This window comes from Vespa crabro, chromosome 18 (genome assembly GCF_910589235.1).
Source record: "Vespa crabro chromosome 18, iyVesCrab1.2, whole genome shotgun sequence".
In the NCBI taxonomy this organism is placed as follows: Eukaryota; Metazoa; Arthropoda; class Insecta; order Hymenoptera; family Vespidae; genus Vespa; species Vespa crabro.
Genome location: NC_060972.1, coordinates 2282313 through 2304434, shown reverse-complemented (window position 1 = coordinate 2304434; position 22122 = coordinate 2282313). Strand labels below are relative to the sequence as shown.

Below are 22122 nucleotides of genomic sequence, written 5' to 3'. Positions count from 1 at the left end.
TATTTTAATAAATATATTTGAAAACATAGAATATATATATGTATGTATGGAAATATACATATATCTATATATATATATATATATATATATATATATATATATATATAGATATGTATATAATATATATTTTGTAATCCTGTGTGGGTAACTGTTTTAACGAATACAGAATCTCATATATATGAACATATTTCACGAAATATGTTTTGCGAAAAAGATCTATTCGATTCAGAAGCACGTTTTGAAGGATAAATATGATATATTTATTAAAAGCTTCTACATTATCTTTAATATATAAAGTATATAGTAGTATAGTAATATTATATAGTATCTATGTATATATTTGTATATTTCAAATAACGCAAGTAAAATTCGCTCGTACAAATAATGGAAAATACATATATATTGAATATATTGAAATTAACATCGTTACGATTCAAAATTAATGTTAAAATTTTGGTAAAATTTGTTAAAAAAAAAAAAAAAAGAAAAAAGAAAAAAGTACCAAGAAGAAGAAAAGAAAAAGAAGGAAAAAAAAATTGAAATTTTATGGAAAAAAAGAAACACAAAATAAAAGAAAATAATTCTTACACATTCACACACACACACACACATATTTATTAAAATCCTAAACCCTAAGAGAGAACTATTCCGTCGGCTGACTCATTCTTGACGTAATCGTGCATACATTAAATATATGTATATAAATACTTGAGCAAAAACATATACACGTTCACACTTTTATATACATATATATGTATGTATGTATGTATGTACGTGAGCTACATAAAACACGCGTGTATCTCTTTCTCTCTCTCTCTCTCTCTCTCTCTCTTTCTCTTTCTGTCCTTCCATTTCTCTGTCTCTCTATCCTTCTTTCGCATCCCTTCCGTTTCCTTTGCTATCTCTTTCGAGCTGTCTTTCCCCTACGTAGGCATACAACAAACAAAACACACAGGTTTCTCTCTCTCACTCTGTCTCTTTCTCTCCTTCTTTAACATAGAAACCGGCTCGCCATTTTTGATGTACACACGTATATGTGTACATGTCATTCTGTAACAGTCACATACATATGTACATCTTTCTCTCTCTCTCTCTCTCTTATTCTCTCATTCTCTTTCTCTCTCTTTTACCGGAACATACGTACAGACTGGTACGAAAAGGGGAGGACGATTCTTCGTAATAGAAGAATGAGAAGGAACGAGAAAGAGAGAGATAGATAGAGAGAGAGAGAGAGAGAGAGAGAGAGAGAGAAAGAGAGAAAGAGATAATATATAAGAGAACGGTGCTTTACCGTGACCGTTACTCGTAAAACAACCCTAACGAAAAAGGTAAGAAAAATTCTACGAGCTCTTCGATCATCGAGCCATATACATATATACATATATACATACATACAAACATACATACATATGTACGAAACATTCTTCGTTATTGCTTTTATTTCTCTTTCTCTCTCTCTCTCTCTCTCTCTCTCTTTTTTTCTCTTTTTTATTTTTTTCTTGTCTTTCTCGTTTTTATTTCGAGCACTCCAATAATCTCCCCTCCCTCTTCGTCACAGCCCAAATCACCCGAGCCACCACAAACGTTTAGATACATATAACGAAGAACATAAGCTTTTGTTTTATGAGAAATCCATTTCGTGGGAATTAAGGAGCTCTTTCATTTAATTTTTCTCTTAATTTTTTTTTTTTTTTCCTTTTCTTCTTTCTTTTTTTTTTTCGTTTTTCGTTTTTCGTTTGTTTACATCGAGAATCGTCGACATTCTGATTGACCCAATGAATCGGTTTTAGATATCGTCTCTGTATATATGCGATCAATTTACGATGGGTGAGGATTGGGGGTGGGGTTGGAATCTCTCTTTTTTTTTTTTCTATTTATTTTTTTTGTGTCTATTTTTTTCTTTTTTTTTTTTTTTTGGGTAATTTTTTTTGTTTGTTCATGTCGAGAATTGTTGATATTTTAGTTGACGCGATCGATTGATAGATTTCGTCTATATATATATAAATATATATGTATGTATGTATGTATGTATGTATGTATGTATGTATATATACATATGTGCCGGCAGTTATGACTGAAGTGGACTAATTCAAAAAGAAAAATAAGAAGAAATCGAGAAAAATTGATTTCACGATTTATTTTATATTGCAATTATTTATATTTTAATAATTTAAAAGAAGTTGGAGATAGAGGGGGGAGAGAGAGAGAGAGAGAGAGAAAGATTAAAAAATATACTGTTTAATGATTCTTTTTGTAAAGTTTATACGTGTATCATTCCAATTTGGTTTGTCTTAATGACGAACTGACAATCAAATACTTTTCGATGTTTTCTTTTTCCTTTTTTTTCTTTGTTTTTTCTTTTTTTTTTTCTTTTTTTTTTTTTTTTTCTTTCAATAACTTTTTACTCTTCGTACGAATAACAATCCGACTGGCCATTTACAATGGAAAAAAGAAAAAACAACGGGGAACATTAAAATACAACGGATTTGTTAAAAACCCGTGAATATTTCCATGAATATTTTCGTATATTTTCGAAAGATTAGAGAAAGATAAAAATATTTTTATTGAGGAAGAAGAAGAAGAAGAAGAAGAAGAAGAAGAAATGGAAGATAATAAAGAAGAAGGAAGAAAGAAAGAAGAAGAAGAAGAAGAGGAAGACGAGGAAGAAGAAATATCTATTATTATTCGAAATTAAGTTAACATGATTATAATCATAAAATGTAAGTGAATGTCGTTGATTTATGACATACTTCCATTTTTCACTTTTTCTTATCTTTTTTTTTTTTTTTTTCTAAGGAAACTAATGGAATTTTCTTCGTTGCCCAAGTTATTTTTCTAAGTCGTCTGAAGTATCTGTGTGTAAGAAGAAAGAAAGAAAAAAAGAAAAAGAAAAAAGAAAAAACAAAAAAGGAACAAAAGAAAAAGAGACACGAACACACATATTCCCATAAGAAAAAAGAAATAGAAACGAAAATGCATATATACAACCATAATATCGTTGATAAATATAAATTTGCATAAAGATCATTTATACGAATTAACATTTGAGCATGTACTTTGGAAAATATTTTATTGTACGAATGGGGAAAGAAAAAGTATTTTATAAATATTACACGAAAACATGTAAATCATTAAAACATGTGACTTACGTAAAAGGACGAAAGAACGAAAAGATTTTTTTTCTCTCCGAACGGAATATATCCCGTAATTTTTTATAACAAATGTGGGAAGATGTTAGGTAAAAAAAAAAAAAGAAAAAAAAAGAAAAAAAAAGAAAGAATATTTGTACGGTAGAAGATATTTCAAGGTCGTTGTTTTTTTTCCTTTCTTTCTTTTTCTCTCTTTTATTTATCTATTTATTTATTCATTTACTTATTTATTTATCTTCTTTTTAAATCAGATGCTATAATCATACGGCATTGCTTTGTAAGAGTTATTATTGTTATCAGTCCACTATTATAATTACTGGCACATTATCAATGGCATCATCGAACTAACTCTTATACGATATATGTATTTATTTTATTTTTCAACGAATAACTATGGAGAGATTTTTTCCTTTTTTATCTACAAATAATATATATATATATATATATATATATATATATATATGTTTGTTGTTATTTCTTTATCTTATAACGTCGTTTAAATAATTTATCATTTAATTCGTTATCAGATTTGATTCAAACGATTCAAGAAATTTCAGAGTACGATATTTAGGACGCTCGCATGAATAAAACGCACACGCACACACACACACACACACACACTTATACATATGTATATATATATATTTATATATATATATATATATATATATATATATATATATATATATATATTGTTCTTCCCCCTCTCTTCCGGATTATTTTGGATCTTCGTCCTCCTCGAAGATAATCATCATCGACGACGAATCTCTACACGGAAGATTATATAATAAATAATAACAAATAAATAAACGAATAAAGAAATGTATATGAAACGAGTATAATGGAGAAATAATAATAGCTTTGAAAATGTTTTTTCGTTCGTATTAATGTAACGTTTACAATCTAATTAGATAAAACATATTGTTAGATACTAATTCGTTACGTCCATATTATTATTGGACAATGATACCAACCAAACGGATAGACAAACGCACCAGTTAAGACTCGTTCTTTCTTCTTCTTCTTCTTCTTCTTCTTCTTCTTCTTCTTCTTCTTATTCTAATTCTTCTTATTCTTATTCTTATTCTTCTTATTCTTCTTCTCTTTCTTTTTTTTTCCCCCCCACTCTTCTTCTCAAGGTCGAATATAATAAGGATCTTAACGAGGACGCAACCCAGCGACGATGAATGAATAAATGATGAGATGTTAAACAAAAAAAAAGAAAAAAAAGATTAAAAAAAAAAAAAAAAAAAAAGAAAAAAAATTAAAAAAGCCAATTAAAAAATTAACGCAAAAAATAAGGAAACAAATCAATAAATAAAATTGATCCGAGCAAAAGGAAAATATAAATAATAGAAAATTGCACGCGAGTATCGACCTCATTATATTTATTTCGCTGCGATTGAACGTTGGACTATTTGTGTTTGTTATCCGACGTTTTGTTTTATTTTGTTTTCTTCTCTCTCTCTCTATTTCTCTCTCTCTCTCTCTCTCTCTCTCTCTCTGTCTCTTTCTCTCTATGTTCTTTCTTTTTTTTTTTTTAATATTCTTTCTTTCTGTATTTTTTTTTTTATTTTTTCTTTTTTCGTTTCGACTTATAAACCGACAAACGACGCACCAATTCTTTTTTTTCCTCGTTCGAAATTTTTTCCTTCGTACCAATTTGACAATATACTTTTCTTCCCCTATCTAGAACACCCCCAAAACTCAACCCCAACAGAAAAAATAGAAAAAAAGAAAAAAAAAAATAAAAATCTTTGAACCAATCAGGATACGTTTAAGCGCGATATTTTTAATAATTTGGCACTTTTTTAATTAAAATGCGACTTGTGACAGCGTTTTCGTTCTTTTTCACTAATTTTTCTTTCTCATATATATATATATATATATATATATATATATATATATATATACATATTCTTTTTAAATAGTTTATATATATATATATTTTTTTTAATAATTTTTACAATGTATTTTTTCTTCTAATTTCTTGTTTCTTCATTTTACTTATCCTTGTATTTTTTTACCCTCTCTCTCTCTCTCTCTCTCTACCCCTTTTATTCGCGTTCAAAAGAGAGAAAAAATATTATATCTCTGTAAATATCGATAAAGATAGACAGAAAGAGAGATAGAAAGATAGAGAGAGAGAGAGAGAGAGAGAGAGAGAGAGAGAGAGAGAGAGAGAGAAAGATAAATTACGCGGACGACGAAGGACGCTGTCACGAATCTAAAAAAATTTTATTTTAACCTTTAATACTTTTTTTTTTTTATCTCGACAAGTTTGCCCGTCGTTTACACGTGCGTTGAAAATATTTATTATAGTTTTACATTGTGTAACAAATCCCTGTGTCTTTATGTTTTATGATTTCTTTCTTGACGCATTTCTTTCTTTTTTTTTTTTCTTCTTTTTCTTTTTTTTTTTTTTTTTTTCTTCTTCTTGGCCCAGCTTTGTCATTTCTTTTTCTTTGTCGCGACTGTTCGTTCAATCTTGACGAAATAGACAACGACAATAACAAAAACAATAGATAAAAAGATAAACAAAATATTAAAAAGGGAAAAAAGAAAAAGAAAGAAAGAAAGAAAGAAAGAAAGAAAGAAAGAAAGAAAGAAAGAAAGAATGGGAATATTTATTTAAAAGAAAGAAATGGAGAAGGAAAATGATTCGCGCGATTAATTCTTTACGAATTTTTTCGCGTGTCCTCTCTCTCCCGAGGAGAGAAAGACGGGAAAAAGAAACAGAAAAAAAAAAAAAGAAAAAAAAGAAAGAGAGAAAAAATAGAAAGACGAACACATCTTTGGCCCTTTTCGTATTTGCCAATCGATTTCTTTCGTTACGTTCGAAATGAATAATGTTCGAAAGAACGATCGAAGAAATTCATTGCGAGTATGAAAAGGAACGAGGATTAAAGATGAAGAAAGATAGAAAAAAGAAAACGAGAGTAAGAGAGAGAGAGAGAGAGAGAGGGAGAGAAAAAGAAAGAGAGAGAGAGAGAGAGAGAGAGAGAGAGAGAGAGACAAAGAATGGGAAATGAGTAGAAAAAGAAAGAAATAAAGAAAGAAAAAAATTATATATATATATATGTATATATATACAAATATAAATATATATATATATATATATATATATATATATATATATATGTAGAGAGAGAGAGAGAGAGAGAGAGAGAGAGAGAGAGAGAGAGGGAGAGAGAAAGAAATTATAAAAAATAAAAGAGCAGGGTGATCGATCGCGCGTGAGGATCGACGATAAGAAAAATGATGTGAAGTTTAAACGCAAGGTGTGTGTCTATCGGTTTGGTTTTAGCTCTGAGCAACTGCTCTGAAAGCGGGGGCGAACCGGAAGCCATGCTGGATATCCACCACCAAGGAAGCGGCATCGACACTCACCATCAACAGTTTCACAACTCTTATGGTAATATGAAGTTCATCATTATAATATTAAATATTATACATAAAATTTTTATATTATACGTACAAGAGAGTTATAATTGTCGTCGTTGAAACCATGATGTATTATCGCTTACGCGCATATGAAATTATTACAATAATGTGTGTCAACCATTTTCTTTTTTCTTTTTTTTTTCGTTTTGTTTTTTTTTTTTCTTTTTCTTTTGTCATATTTTTCTTATCACTTCTTTTTTTTTTTTTTTTCTTATTACTTTTTTTTTAAGTCACGACGGCCCACATAACATACATATATTCTAATCGTTAAAGAAATTAATTTTCACGTTATTGTTTTGGAATTTATTATGTTGAGCAAACATTTTTAAAAGGATATATATATATATATATATATATATATATATATATATCTATAATGCGTTTCAATAAATATATTGAACATTTTAAATATCGATTATGTGTTTTGAAAGTATAAAAGAAAGTTTTAATGGGTGTTCGAATTTTTCAAACGAAATAATCCGAATATCTCCTTAATATAAAGAAATATTTCAAACAATGATCGAATTTAAGTTTTAGGGTGAGAGGGAGGGAGGGAGGGAGGTCAAAATTTTTTATTAATTTTTTTTAATACAATTTTTAAGCTGTCTCGTAGAGAATGTTGTTGTCAGGATTATAGGGAAGTCATAATTTTTTTTTTTTGAATAGTAATCAATATTTTAAGCCTAAAAGATGTTACAGAGAATATCAACACGAATTCAAAATATACTTACTTAGGTTATACGTGTTCGTCAATATTTCATCGAGTTATGGCATCTTGAAGTTTGACAAATAACGTAATAATAATAATAATAATAATAATAATAATAATAATAATAATAATAATAATAATAATAATAATAATAATGCGATCGATTTTCCTTTTAGCACTTACTAATCAATGAATTCATTAATTAGATTTTTTTTTCTTCTTTCTTTCTTTCTTTATTTATTTATTTGTTTATTTTTGATCATACATAATAATCATTTGAAGCTTCGTTTCCTTTCAGCATTTATAAAGAACATTGTTGCGATTTGTTTGCGAACAATTTGTTAAACTTCAAAGCGCCATAACTCGATGAAATAATTCGAGGAAAAAGTTATACAACGTGAATGTTGCTCGTTGGATTGGTATTAATATTTTCTAAAACTTTTGTTAGGCTTAAAGTATCGATCTTTTTTGGTTAAAAAAAGAAAAAAAGAAAAAAAAAATAAAGAAAGAAATTATTACAACTTTAAAGAATTATTACAACTTTCGTATATATCTTATATATATCTTGATAATGGAATAATTGCGATACGTATTAAAATTTTCCCTATGAAATATCTACAATACACGCATTAAATTTTCCCTAGTCTCGAAATAAATAGGATAGGAATTTATTATATATCTGATATATTTTGTTTATTATAATAATATCATTGGAAATATTTGATCATATAATTTACAATGAGACACCCCATATATATATATATATATATACGATAATAATTATCCGATTGATTTTTAAAATGAAATATATACTAAAAAGTATTTTTATTATTTTATGTCTCTTTGAGTTTCTCAATTGCTTTAATTATTCTTCTATTTTTTTTTTTTTTGATTTTTTCTTTTTCTTTTTTTTTTTTTTTTTTTTTTTTCTTTGGATACATTTTCTCTGATAGATTCTTCCTTTTTATTCTTTTATTTATTTATTTATTTATTTATCTATTTACTTATTTATTTTTTTAATTTCTTAATAGACACGTTTAGATATACGAGACGAGACATTAGTTTGATTCCTTTAAAATTATTCTTTTTTATTTGCAATATTAAGAACGAGAAATGTTTCGTACAAAATGATAAACGTCAAATTATATCGAGAACGATGCTTTATTCCTTGATTAGAACTAGACATAGAGATGATTACGAGATCGTTCTAATTAAAAAAGGAAAAAAAAAAAAAGAAAAACGAAGGGACCAAAAAAAAAAAAAAAGAAAAAAAAAGGAAAAAAAAAAATGGAATAGCATATTTTAATCACAGTTCGTTAAAAATTCTTCACGACGAGTGATTATCGTCATTAGCATAAAAAGAAAAAAAAAAAAAAAAGGGGGGGTGGGAGGCTGACATCTCACGTAGGAAAAATTGAAATCGCGTCTCTTAATCACCGCTCGGGCCTTCCTTCTCCCCTTCCCCCCACACCCCCACCCGCCTCCAACTAACCACCTCCCACAATTCCCATTTCTTACCGTGGTTTTATTTAAGAAACAATAGAAGAAAAGGAAAGAAAAAAAAAAAAAAAAAGGAAAAAAAAAGTAAATCTCATTCTCGATCATATTCCATTTCGTATACAACATTGACATAGAAAAAACATTTTTTTAAGGTTTAAAAATTTTTCATTTATTATATAAGTTTGTCCTTTTTATAATCCTTCCTTTTTATTGTTTACTTTTTTCCCTTTTTAACTATATCTAATGGCAATTATATATATATATATATATATACGGGCAGATCATTTACTTTGATAATCAAATTGATCGAATAACATTCAATCGTTAATTATCCCGTTCTCCATTATTCTACGTTCTATCTATGCAAATGAGATTTGCAAGGGATAATTTTTCTTCGGATTTTTTTTTCTTCTTCTTCTTCTTATTCTTCTTTTGTTTTTTTTTCATTTTGTTCCTCCTCACGTCCTCGTCGTTCCAAAAAAAAAAAAAAAGAGAAAAGAAAGAGAAAAGAAAAAAAAAGAAAAAAAGAAAAGAAGGAGAAGAAAAAAGGACATTATTTCTCTTTCCTCAATCGGACAAAGTCACGATAGAAGATATTCCTCTAACGTCAAATATTCTATTTCTCTAATTTTTACGTTATACATTATTAACGTAACGTATCTTATTCTATTTGATATGAAATTAAAAGGATTTTTTTTTTCTTTTTTTTTTTTTTTTTTTTACTTCATTATAGGACCATTCGATAATATAAAAATATTCAATTTCATATATAATTAAATGTTAATCATTAAGAAATTAGTTTTGCTTTGGGATTATAGGAGATGAAAGAAGTGTGTGATGATGTTATAATAATCAATCAGATCATTGATGAAAAATAGTTTCGATAGTATACCTCAATATTGATTATCTCGTTATTGAGAAACAATAACAAGTACAAAACAATCTCTCAATAAATATCGTAACAATAAATTAAAATTAGTTTTGATTAATATATTATATATACACACATATATATATATATATATATGTGTGTGTATGTATGTATATTTAATATTGTCTATGTATATGTATCCGTTGCATACACGTATTTAATATTAGAGTTTCAATTTCAGGCGAACTGTAAAACAATGGTTGTTCCTCATCACTGAATTAGATAATTCCTATTATCTTTCGATAGAATCGAATTAATTGATACAATCGAGCTGGCACTTTATGAAAACGTTTCTTAATATTGTATTATAATATATTTCAATTAGAATGATGGAAAGAGTTTTTCAATTTTTTTTTTTTCTTTTTTTTCCTTCTCTTCTCTATATTTTTTTTTTTTTATTTTTCTTTTTTTTCTTTTTCTTTTTTTAAGGAAAAATAAAAGTAGAATGCTTCATTCGTTCATATCTTTTTCATGAATTTTCATTTCTTTTCTTTTCTCCTTTCTTTCTTTCGTTCTTCCTTTTTTCTTTTCATTTTCTTTTCTTTCTTTTTTTTTTTTTCTTTTTTTTTTTTTGATAAAAGAACATACGTTCGTCGGATTGGAACTAACGCATGGAGAAAGTTAAAAAAAAAAAAAAGATAAAAAAAGAAAAAAATAGAAAAAAAAGAAATGGAGAGCAGAAATAAAGAAAGATACTGAATGAACGCTGCGAGCTTCTCTCTTTTGATATTTCTTTTTTTCTTTTTTTTCTTTTTTTTTCTTTTCTCTTTTTTTTTTTTTTTTAAGGAAAAAAAGGGAAAGATAAAAAAGAAAAAGGATAAAGTAGAAGAAACAAAAATTACGTTCCTCGTTATTTCCATTGTAATTTGCGTGTGTTTTGATAAATAATGAAATTGGTTAATAAGGGATTGAAAGTAACGTTGCACGCTTCTTCCTTCGAATTTTTTTCCAGCGATTACCTCAATATTATTAATTTATAGTCGTTCTTATATCCTTTCCTTACTTATTCGTTGAATTTAAAAAGAAAATTATCAACACGCGAATCCAATCCATTACCTTACGAATTTATCGATTCGTAAGCGCGCCAATTTCAATTCTTCACTCTCTCTCTCTCTCTCTCTCTCTCTCCTTCTTCCAACTTTTTCTTTCGTGTCGACGTTAGTCACGAATAAAAATAATTTTTTTCATACACAATCAACGTGGAACGATTGTTTCCTTCGTCCTAACGATTTCATTTTCAGTTAGAGAAAAAAATGCGTCCAATGAAAAGGAGAAAAGAAAATGAAAGAAAAGACGGGGGGTGGCGGGGGGAGGGGAACAAAAATTAAAGAAAAAGAAAAAGAAAAGAATCAACTTATCGTTCAATTTTCTCTATTCATTATTATTTTAATTTTAATGTCAAGCATTGAAAATAGACAAATTTCTTTCTTTTCCTTACCCTTTTCGTTATTAATTGTTTTTTTTTCTTTCTTTTTTTCTTTTTCTTTTTTTTTTTTTTTTTTTCTTGTTATTTATTATTTTAACACGAAAGTCAAGCAACATCGAGCAAAAATAATTCGTATTTCTTATTCTCGTATTCAATTTTTTCTATCGATTTCTTTTTTCCTTCTTTTTTTTTGTTCTTTTTTTTTAATTTGATTTAATTTAATTTAATTTAATTAAAAATGTCAAGCTATAAAGAAGAAAGAAAAAAAAAAAAGAAAGAAAGTGTGAAAAAGAAACAAATCACAAAGATTCATATTTCTTGTCCTCTCATTTATTTCATATTATTATTTTTTTGCAATTATTATAACACTGAAATCGAGCTAAGGGAGATATATAATAAATAAGTCGACTTATATTTCTCGTATTTTCTTATTTAATTTCTCTTATATAATTTGTTTTTCTTTTCTTTTTTTTTTTTTTGTTTTCTTTTACATTTAATTATTGTAATATTCAAACTCAATCAATAACAAAAGAAGATAATAAAGATTCACTTTACATATAGATATCCGTTTCTAATAAAATAATGTAACAAATATTACATAAGTAAAATAAATGATAGGTTATCCATTCAAAAAAAAAAAAAAAGAAAAAAGAAAAAAATGTCAAAGATAAGAATTAAAGATAATACTAAAAAAGGTTATAATAATAATTATTCTGAACGATTGATTGAATAAAATGTAATAATTTTTTTCTTTCTTTCTTTCTTTTTGTTTTTTCTCTTTCTTTTTCTAATTTCATTTATTTCCAATTAAAGTTTTAACGAAAATTAATTTGTTAAATTATTAATTGATTTTATATCTATGTCAATAAGAAGGGAAAAATAAAAACGTCAATGCATTTTTCATTTCTTCACTTATTTTCAGTTCTTCTTTTTCTTATTTAATTTTTACACGCGTACGTCAGACAACAAAAGATACAAAATAAAAGTATCAGCTTATATTTCTCCTATTCTCATATTTAATTAATCTTATATCAGTTTTTATCACGTTTAATTATATTATTATAACATCAAGTTGAAGTCAATAAAGAAAAAAAAATCATCGACTTATTATGCATATTATTTTTTTCTAAACAAACCAAAAAAAAAAAAAAAAAGAAAAAAAAGAAAAAAGGAAAAAAGAACAAAATTGAGAAAAAAAAAAAAGAAGAAAGAAAATATAACGGAATAAATATTACGTTTACGTTGAATTAAAACATTTTTTAATTGCAATTATTTATTAAATTATTAATTTACTTCTCTTATATTGACAACAATTTTCTTTTTAATAATTTACAATATTAATGATATGAAATGTCGAAGTGAAGTAACGAAGTAGACAAAGAAGAAAGAATAAAAAAAAAAAAGAAAAAAAGAAAAAGGGAAAAAAATTAGAAGAAAAAGAAATAAAAATAAAAATTATCGACTTACATACAATACATTCCTTCGTACATTTTTCCCATTTTTAATAATCTATATTTAATTATTCTAATCTAAACTAAAGTTCATAGAATTGAACGAATAAAGGCATAGGGATCGTTAATGCACATAGAATCACTTGAATTCCTTAAGTTGGATCTTCTCGAGATCGAAGGTTTGTATTTCAAGGTGTGCGGAGAATAGAACCAACTCTCTCGTTCCTTTCTCGAAGGCACCCATTTCCAATCTCTTCGTTCGATGACTAGAAGGAGTTTTGTATGTTTATATATGTGTACGCGTGCGTATGTATCGGTGTGTATATGCGCGAGACCAAACTTTAATTAGGTGCTCTTCTATGTTGCACAGCTTGACTTGACGCTCTTCTATACATAAATACGCACACTTCCATATATACTTACATATATATATATATATATATATATGTATAAATAGACTATATATATATATATATTCTCATATATTGTATGTACGTATATATGTGTGTACATATATATATATATGAGTTTCTATCTATACCATATTGCTGTAGTTTGGAACCAATGAAAATGGACATTGGATAGAAGGTATATGCGTGGTTGAAGGAAGAAGGAAGGTGGTATTAAAAAGACTTTTACAAACGAGTAGAAAATAGGAAGAGTTATATATATATATATATATATATATATATATACATATACAGTTATTTATGTATATACAGTAAGAAACTTTGCTAGCATCGAAAAGAGACGAACGTTTGCCTGCAACGAACGCGACTCGCATGATTCTAGTCAGTAAAAAGAGAAACTAGTAAGAGATAGATGGACAGAATGAAAGAGAGAGAGAGAGAGAGAGGGAGAGAGAGAGTGATGGGGTTGGTGAAGTAGGGGAAGGGGCTAGGGGAAGAGCACGACTTTTGTACACGTCAGATTGAAATTTAGCGTGGGATTTCAATGAGTCCCCGAAGTAGTAGCGAGATTACCTTCAGGCTGATACTACTTCAACTTACATATGTGTATGTACAACTACTGTCGTTTCAACGGATACCGTTCGACTTAGGGTCTCTAGGATAGAGTTCATCTTTTTTCATTCTTCTCTTTCTTCGTAGATTCCTTTACCTCTCCTCTCGTACCTTAACCGTCCAACGAATCTATTAGTTGGTCGATAGACCGCGACGAACGTATTTCAAAAAAAAAAAAAAAAAAAAAGAAGAAAGAAAAAAAAAAGAGAGAGAAAAAAGTAATTCATCTGCTTGTTTGTCGTATGTTTTTTCCTTTCCTTTCGTATTATTCCTAAGACTTTTTTCATTTTCTTCTTTGCTTTCTCCTTTTCTTTTCTCTTTCTTTTTTATTCTTTTTCTTTTATTTTTTTTGTTTTTTTTTTTTTTTGTTTTTCTTCCTTTATTTACACACCGATGATTATCAATCAGATTCAATTATTTTTATTTACGGTACTATCTTTCGATATTTTATATTTTATTATATATATATATATATATATATATATATATATATATAAATGTATTTTTTTTTTCTTTTAATAAAATATTAAATATATAAAATAAATATAAAAAATGTATATAGTCATATCCATATGCGTACGTATAGAAAAGAGTTACGACATTCGTATTAGTTCGTATTGAATCGTTCTTTTTTTTTTATTACATTTCTATTTTCTTACGAATTACAATGAGAATTGATTAATTAAAAATCGTCATTAGGCTTATAAGATTTTTTCTTTTTTCTTTTTTTTTTTTTTTTTTTTTATATATATATATATATATATCAGATTGTCTTCAATCTTTTCTCAATTGCTTTATGCATACTAGTGTTACTCTAATTACAATGATAATATAAAATTATTTAAAATAGGAAAAAAATAAATTATAATAATTATATAGAAAAAGAAAATTAATTATAAAAGATTCAATTGTTAATAATTTTATAAAATGATTATATACAAAGTTTGATAATAATAAATTAAATGATCGATACGTATTTGTCAACACTTTTTTATTAATGCTTATATTAGACGCATATCAAGAAGAAAAGAAAATTATTTAGAGCAAGAGAGAAAGAGAGAGAAAGAGAGAGAGAGAGAGAGAGGGAGGGAGTGTGATAGAAGGGGGAGGTAAAAATCTAGTCGCTTCTAAAACACGTGAGAAATGGCATAGGGACAACTAAAAAAGAAGTTACACCGTAAAAGGGTTCGGTTTTTCCACCTAATAAGATCAATTTTTCGATAATGAAGCCTTGTTCTCTTTCGAGGGTGGGTGAAATGAGATGGGATGGGGTGGTCGTTCGAGGGTGAGGTAGAAGAAGGTGGCAATGGTTTTGTTGGTTGTTTGGTTAGTTGAAAGCACGGAAGGCAAAGGCACTAAAGGGGTGGAAATAGTTTCGTCGACATGGAAGACGAAAAAAAAAAAAGAAAAGGGAAGGAAAAAGAAAAGAAAAGAAAAGACAAAAAAAAAAACGACTAGAATCTTCGAATTCAGACGGAAATAGTTTGTTGAATCCCTAGCGAAACGGGGGAGTTTCGAAGGGTGATAAGATAGGAAGGGATGGATCGAGTGTCTGCCTTTTAAAATCCATTGGAAAGTCGTTAATGTCTTTGAAACGTTTTCGTGTTTTCTAGATGTCCGATTTTCTAAAGACGAATTGAAACTTTGCTATGTGAAAAACCCAATTGGCTTACATGCGGATAGAGTTCTTCATGTTATTCAATTTTCGATATCTGTGTAATTGATTGAATTAGACAAAAGGATATACGAAGAATGGGATTTACCTTGAATATTTTTCGTTCTTTTATCATTATCATTATTATTATTAATTAATTAATTAATTAATTAATTAATTATGTGAATCTATTATTATTGAAGTAAATCTTTGATCTCTTTAGATTCTATACTTTGATTATTTTATTATATATGAATTAATTATTAACGAAATATTCATTGGTAAAAGTTCTTCGAATTGTTGAAAATAATATGAATTAATGGGATAATTAATTTATGGGTTTTTTTTTTGTCACAAATTTTTTTTTTACAGAAAATTCTTCTACCCTCGTGACTATTACTTAAAATTATTGTATTAAAATAATATTATATATATATATATATATATATATATATTTAATTAATATAATATAATATAATATTATAAAATATGTAACTAATATTATATAATAAATAATAAATAATAATAATAATAATCTTAAATAATATTTATATAATTACATATATATATATATATATATATACATATATTTAATAAGCTTTGCCCATTTTCTTTTTCCTACGTTTAATACTTCAATTATATTGCGAATAAAATCGTTTCATGACGAATTCTTCGAAATATCTGTATAATAATATCGAAGAATTGAAAAAAAAAAAAAAAAACATAATTAATTCATTGTCGGTTGTAAGATTTCATATAGAAAATTTCTTCGTGGAAAAATATCGATAGGAATTTTTTTCTTTTTATCTTTTTTTTTTTTCTTCTTTTTTTGACGTTCGGTGACCATAACTTTTTATAGCTATGTATTTTAATGTTTTGCGTACGTACGTACGAAAGAAAAGTATCGGCACGTAAAGCAAAAGAGAAACTCGTACTCGTTTTATCTTTCTTTTTTTCTTTCTTTCTTTCTTTCTTTCTTTCTTTCTTTCTTTCTTTCTTCCTCCCTTTTTTATTTCTTTCTTTCTTTGTTGTGTGTTCGTCGTACGGTCGGTCGACGATGTGTTTCTGTTCTTCTTCGTAGAAGTCGTCTCTGAGCTTTGACTATCGTCCTGACCCAGTAAATAAATGCCCTGGAAATATTCGTTGGTATCATTTCAACGAAAGAATCTTTGGATTTTCACTGGATCGTTTTGAGATTTTACACGTGTCGAGAGTAGATTTAGCTTAGATCATCCATTTGTAAAAATGAACGACACTTTTGGGAAAATTGTATATTTCATATCAAGCTAATTAATTGATTAAGCCAATCGACAATATTGGAATTGATTTGGAATCTTTTTTTGATAACAATATTTTTACTCTTTTGTTTGTTCTTTTTTATTTTTTTATTTTTTTTTGTTTCTTTGTATTTTTTTTCTTTTTGTTTTTTTTTTGTTTTTTTTTTTTGTTTTTTTTTTTTTTTTCTTTTAATTTTCAAACTCTGCTCATTGAGGCAATTTTTTCTTCGTCAATAAAATATTTATAAATAATTAAATAATATTAAATAATAATCAGGTTCATTATTAAACCAATGGAAAATTTTAATAATAAATCTTATATGAAAAAAACAGAAGAAGTAATAATAAAAATAATAATCAACGTATTAGATTTGTCGAATATTTGCATTGAAATTAAAATAAAATTTTTTGGGCATGTAGCAATTAAAATAATTCGAGTTATTTTATAGAAATTTTTCTTTCTTAAATATCGTTAATTTCGTTTTTTTTTTTTATTATCTTTGAAAAATATTATCACTCACTTGCCGTCATAAGTAAGTAGATATTTTGTTTCGTATTTATATATTTATTTATTAATATTTTTTTTTTCATTTTTACAATTCTTTCTATATTTCATCGATAATAATAATTAAAAAAAAAAGAAAAAAACGTCGATATTATCGATAAAAATTTAATTAAAGGTTTTTCTATGAAAAACGAATTAACATATGAGATTTACGTTATATTGAAAAATCGAGGATAGATGATAATAATAATTTTTTTAATATTAATTATCATTGTATTATTGTTCTCCGATTAGTCGACATAACGAAGAAATTTCAAAAAAAAAAAAATTTCATTTCATTATCTATACATTCTATCGTAAATCTTTCTTTTCTCGTTCTTTTATAAAATTTCATCGATGAAACGAATCATTTATTATTATTATTATTATTATTATTATTATTATTATTATTACTATCATTATCATTAATAATAATAGAAACTTAATAATAAATAAAATTTAATTTATGATAATAATTAATTAAACGCGAGAGACATTTAAATAATTCACATTGCAAATTGATAATTAATGAATTTATTTTGATCTTTTATTATTATTTGTGGTTGTATTACGTATAAAAAAAAAAAAGAAAAAAAAAGAAAAAAAAAGAAAACAATAAAAAATAAAAAAGAAAACAAGAAAACTTCATCACTGGCCATTTCGAAATTAACAAAAATATATATACATATATAAATATATTTTGAATGATGATAACAATAACTTTTATATTATTATTTCTGAAATCCTATCGATAAAGAATATACTAAAGGATGCGATAAAGCATGTAATATTTTTGTTCAATGATAGCTATAATTGTTATTCAAGAAAATGTTTGATTTTATCGGGATCGATGTTGGAACACGTGACCGGGGTTAAAAGTAAACGACCGCTTCGATTCATTGACCGAATTAGCGGATCGTTGAATTGAATCCGATTCACGGATTTCCACCTTTTCTCTTTCTCTCTCTCTCTCTCTCTCTTCATCCCTCCCTCTCTTTGTCTCTTTCTTTCTTTCTTCATCCAGTTAGACGAGATCTCGTCTCGTCTCGTCTCTTCTCGTCTCGTTGATACGAACATTTCTCAATGATGATGCTTCTTGTATATGTTGCTTGTCATTTTCTATATCTTTTAATTATAAACGATCGAATATTTTATAAATGAAATCACAAATTCAATCGGAAACGTCATGTCATTTATTTCTTCGTCTTCGTCTTCGTCTTCGTCTTCGTCCTTCTTCCTTCTTCTGTCTTTTCTTTTCTTTTTCTTTTCTTTTTTTTAATTCCTTTTTCTGCTCATTCGTAAATTTTTCAAGACGTCAAAAAAAAAAAAAAAAGAAATTGTAGAAAAAAAAAAATGAAAAACAGATCATTTAAAAGTATTAAAGAGAAATTATTAAAACATTCATTTCGACTTTTTTTTTCCATGTAACAACATCTTATTCGTCTTTCTTGGTAAAAAGTGATTCACTATTTTTCCCCCTTAAGAGAATATAATATTTTTGATCGATTAATTCGATTTATCTTGAATCTTTGAATTATTAAATAGAGTTAAAGATTTTTCAAGACGATTGTCGTCCTAGTCCCTTGGTTGGTTAGATATAATAACCAATGATAATCCAACGGGCGTATCGATAATTTATCGTGAATCAAATGTCGATCGTATCGAATGATGGTTATGCATGATTGGGGAGACGCATTAAAAAAATATATAGATAAGATGAAGAATAGATAAGATTCTGTTCAAAGTATTGGATATATAGAAGAAACCCGATCGATCGATATCATTCGATTACAGTTTCTCAAATTAAACTCTATCGTTAACGGAAATGGGGTCGAATAGTCGATTATTCGATTGATCAAAATGTACGCGAGCGCCCGAGGATTTTTCCTTTAAAATTTGATACAGCCATTTTGACAATTCTGACATTTCACAATGAATTTATCGAGAATGCTTTTCGTATATATCTAGATAATTCGTTAACACTTGACGTATATACTTTGCCAAATATCCCATCACGATTTACATAGGATATCACAATTTATAATAATAATAATAATAATAATAATAATCATCATCATCAACATCATCATTCTCGTCGGAATCATAGATTTTATTTTATATTTTATTAGAGTAATAAAATAAAATAAAATAAAAAAAAAAAAAAATTGAAATTGCAAGATTATATGTAATTCAATTTTTATACGTAATTCGTATGAAACGAAAATAATTCGAACATGAAATCTATAATATAGTAATCGTTTTCTGATCACTAGAGAGATTATATTTAATAAAAATTATAACTATTTTCAAACATTTACCAACAATGTCGAAACTATTAAAACCTTTTAGGTATTCGATTTAAAAAGTTCAAACATAACAAAATAGAGATATATGAGGGTGTAACATCAAAGTTACATTGTATTGCATTATAGATCGTTAAAAAAGCAATAGGTGCATAGTTAAAAAATTTAATAATCATAATAATCATAATAATTTTCATAGAATTGATAAACGTGAAATTAAATATTAGATATTTTTCCGTGATTAACACTTGTGACAGTATCGTACAGACAAAAAAAAAAAAAAAAGAAAAAAGAAAAGAGGTAAGAGCAGAAGTATAGAAAAAAGAAGTAATAAAAATAAAAAAAAAAAAAAAAGAAAAAAAAGAAAAAAAAAATAGTAATCATCCATGCGCATAATTTTCAATTTTCAACTTTCACAACAAATAATTTTCCTTTCGAATATGTAACAAAAATGATATTATCACGATGAAATTCATAATTATCCATAACCACGCTATAACGTATACTCGTTGTCGGTAACAAATATTGATCCTTAGAACATAATAAATTAACGGAGTTAATGTCGTTGAAACTATGTCAACTAATGCGAATTAAAGATATCAAAGCTATATAAAAGCACGGATATATCAAGTTTCGTTTTTTCCTTCCCCCCACCACCCCCCCCCCTCTCTCTCTCTCTCTCTCTCTTTGAAATTAAGATGGTATTATAAGAGATTAAATATCTATGCGCATACAGCTTTTGTTAATTTATAAGCTCGATCGTTGATACGTCGTTTATTCATGTTAATTATAAAGTCGTATTTTAAATGATTTTTATCAAACGAACTTTAATGAGCTTAACGAGAAAGAGACAGATAGAGATAAGGATAGAAACAAAGAGATAGAGAGAGAGAGAGAGAGAGAGAGAGAAAATGTACGTAAAAAGTTTTTAACTCAAAAAAAAAAAAAAAAAAAAAAAGAAAAGAAAAAAGAAAGAAAAGATCTTTAATATAAATCTGTAAAATTCGTTATCTCTCAAGGATATCAAAGAGTTAACGTTCGATGTCAGTAGGTATCGCATTATAACCAAGGTGCAATTTAACGAGGAGAAGGAGGACATAGTCAATCCCTCCTCTCTCTCTCTCTCTCTCTATATATATATATATATATATATATATATATACATATATATAGATCTGTCTATCTAGTACCTCTGTCGTCCTTATACTCATGTAACGCAAGCTGCAAAAGGGTAGGTAGGTAGACTAGGATGAGAGTAGGGGGTTTAGTAGCGGCGGGGTGGGCGAGGGGGAGGGAGTAAGAGGAGGATGAGCAGGAGAAGTAAGAGGAAGAGGATGAGGAGGAAGAGAAGGAGGAGGAGGAGGAGAGTAGAGTAGTAAGGGAGTCAAGTAGCTGCGAGCCTTTGTAACAGCGTGGTGTACCATGTATGTAACGAGTTTCCAATAATGGCCTCAGCTGCGTCTCGCCATTGGCTTTAGGTTTGGCTACGGTCCTTGCCATTGCTGTTGTTGTGTCATTGCTGTTGCTATTGTTGTTCCTAGTGACGAACACGGGCAACGGTTATCGTTAGGATTTCTCTCGTCTTCTCTATTTCATCTTTCCTGTTTCCTTCCTTCCTTCCTTTCTTTCTTCCTTACGTTCCTTTTTTTTTATCCTTTTTTTTTTTTTTTTTTTTTTTATTTCTTTTATTTTCATTTCTTCTTCCCTTTCCTTTTCCTCTTCTCTTCTCTCTATTTCTCTTCTTCAATCATGCCCTTTACCTTTTCGACTTGTCTTTCTTTTTCTTTTTTTCTTGCTTTTTTTTTTCTTTCTTTTTCTTTTTTCTTCTTTTTCTTTTTTCTTTTTTTTTTTTTTTAACTGTTATTTGCATCGACTCCGTCTGTTCTTCTTCCTGCTCTACGTTATATTTTTCTATACATTTGTGAATATTATTTCCTTTGGCCGAGTCAATCTTTTCTCTTTTTCGTTTATCGTCTATCTTTATATCACACGGATCTCGTCAGTGAGTTTCGATTTCGTCAGATTGATCTTCGTCAATATTTCAGATAGTCCATTGGTAATTCTTTTGTTTTGGCTCTTTTTTTGGTTTTTCTATTTTTTCGTTTTCAATGACATCAGTTATCATCATCATCATCATTATTATTATTATTACTATTATTATTATTATTGTTATTGTTAGTTTTATTATTCTTATAGTGATATCCTCGTACGTGAAAGTGATTACAATCGCAATTGTTTTTTGTTCTTTTACTTTTTTTTTTTTTTTTTTTTTTTTTTTTTTTTTCAAGAAAGAGGACGGTCTATCATACTCTGTCTCTCTCAGTATGATTTTTATGAAATATATAAGTAATTCTCTTTATTTTATCTTTATTTAGGTTTATATTTATTATTTTTATAATAATTCCTTTGATTCTCAAAAATATTTACAATTTAACTATGGTTATTTATTTTCTTTGCGATATTTATTTAATAAAAATCCTAGGAAATAAATAATCCTCTCTTTCTCTCTCTCTCTCTCTCTCTCTCTCTCTCTCTCTTTTTCTCTTCTCCTTCTAGTTTTATAATGAATTATTTTCACTAATTATTTTCATTTGAAAATGGTTCCGTCTGGTAATTTTTCTCTCTCTCTCTCTCTCTCTTTCTCTTTTTTAAATATTTTTTAAATACAAATATTAGAAGACAAATAATCCTGTTTTCTTTCTTTTTTCTATT

At 27.1% G+C, this 22122-nt stretch overlaps 1 protein-coding gene across 4 annotated transcripts in view; it reads left to right on the top strand.

The window, feature by feature from the left end:
• The window catches only part of LOC124430419 (one cut domain family member 2-like), a 117175-nt gene that overhangs the window by 16542 nt on the left and 78511 nt on the right, over positions 1-22122 (top strand). For 2 of the 4 annotated variants that reach the window (XM_046976971.1, XM_046976973.1), the window contains exon 2: positions 6457-6564. The exons of the other annotated variants lie outside the window; for them this stretch is intronic. In XM_046976971.1, the coding sequence (XP_046832927.1) occupies positions 6457-6564 (108 nt within the window). The remainder of the gene's footprint in view (positions 1-6456; positions 6565-22122) is intronic. 4 annotated transcript variants of the gene reach the window in all.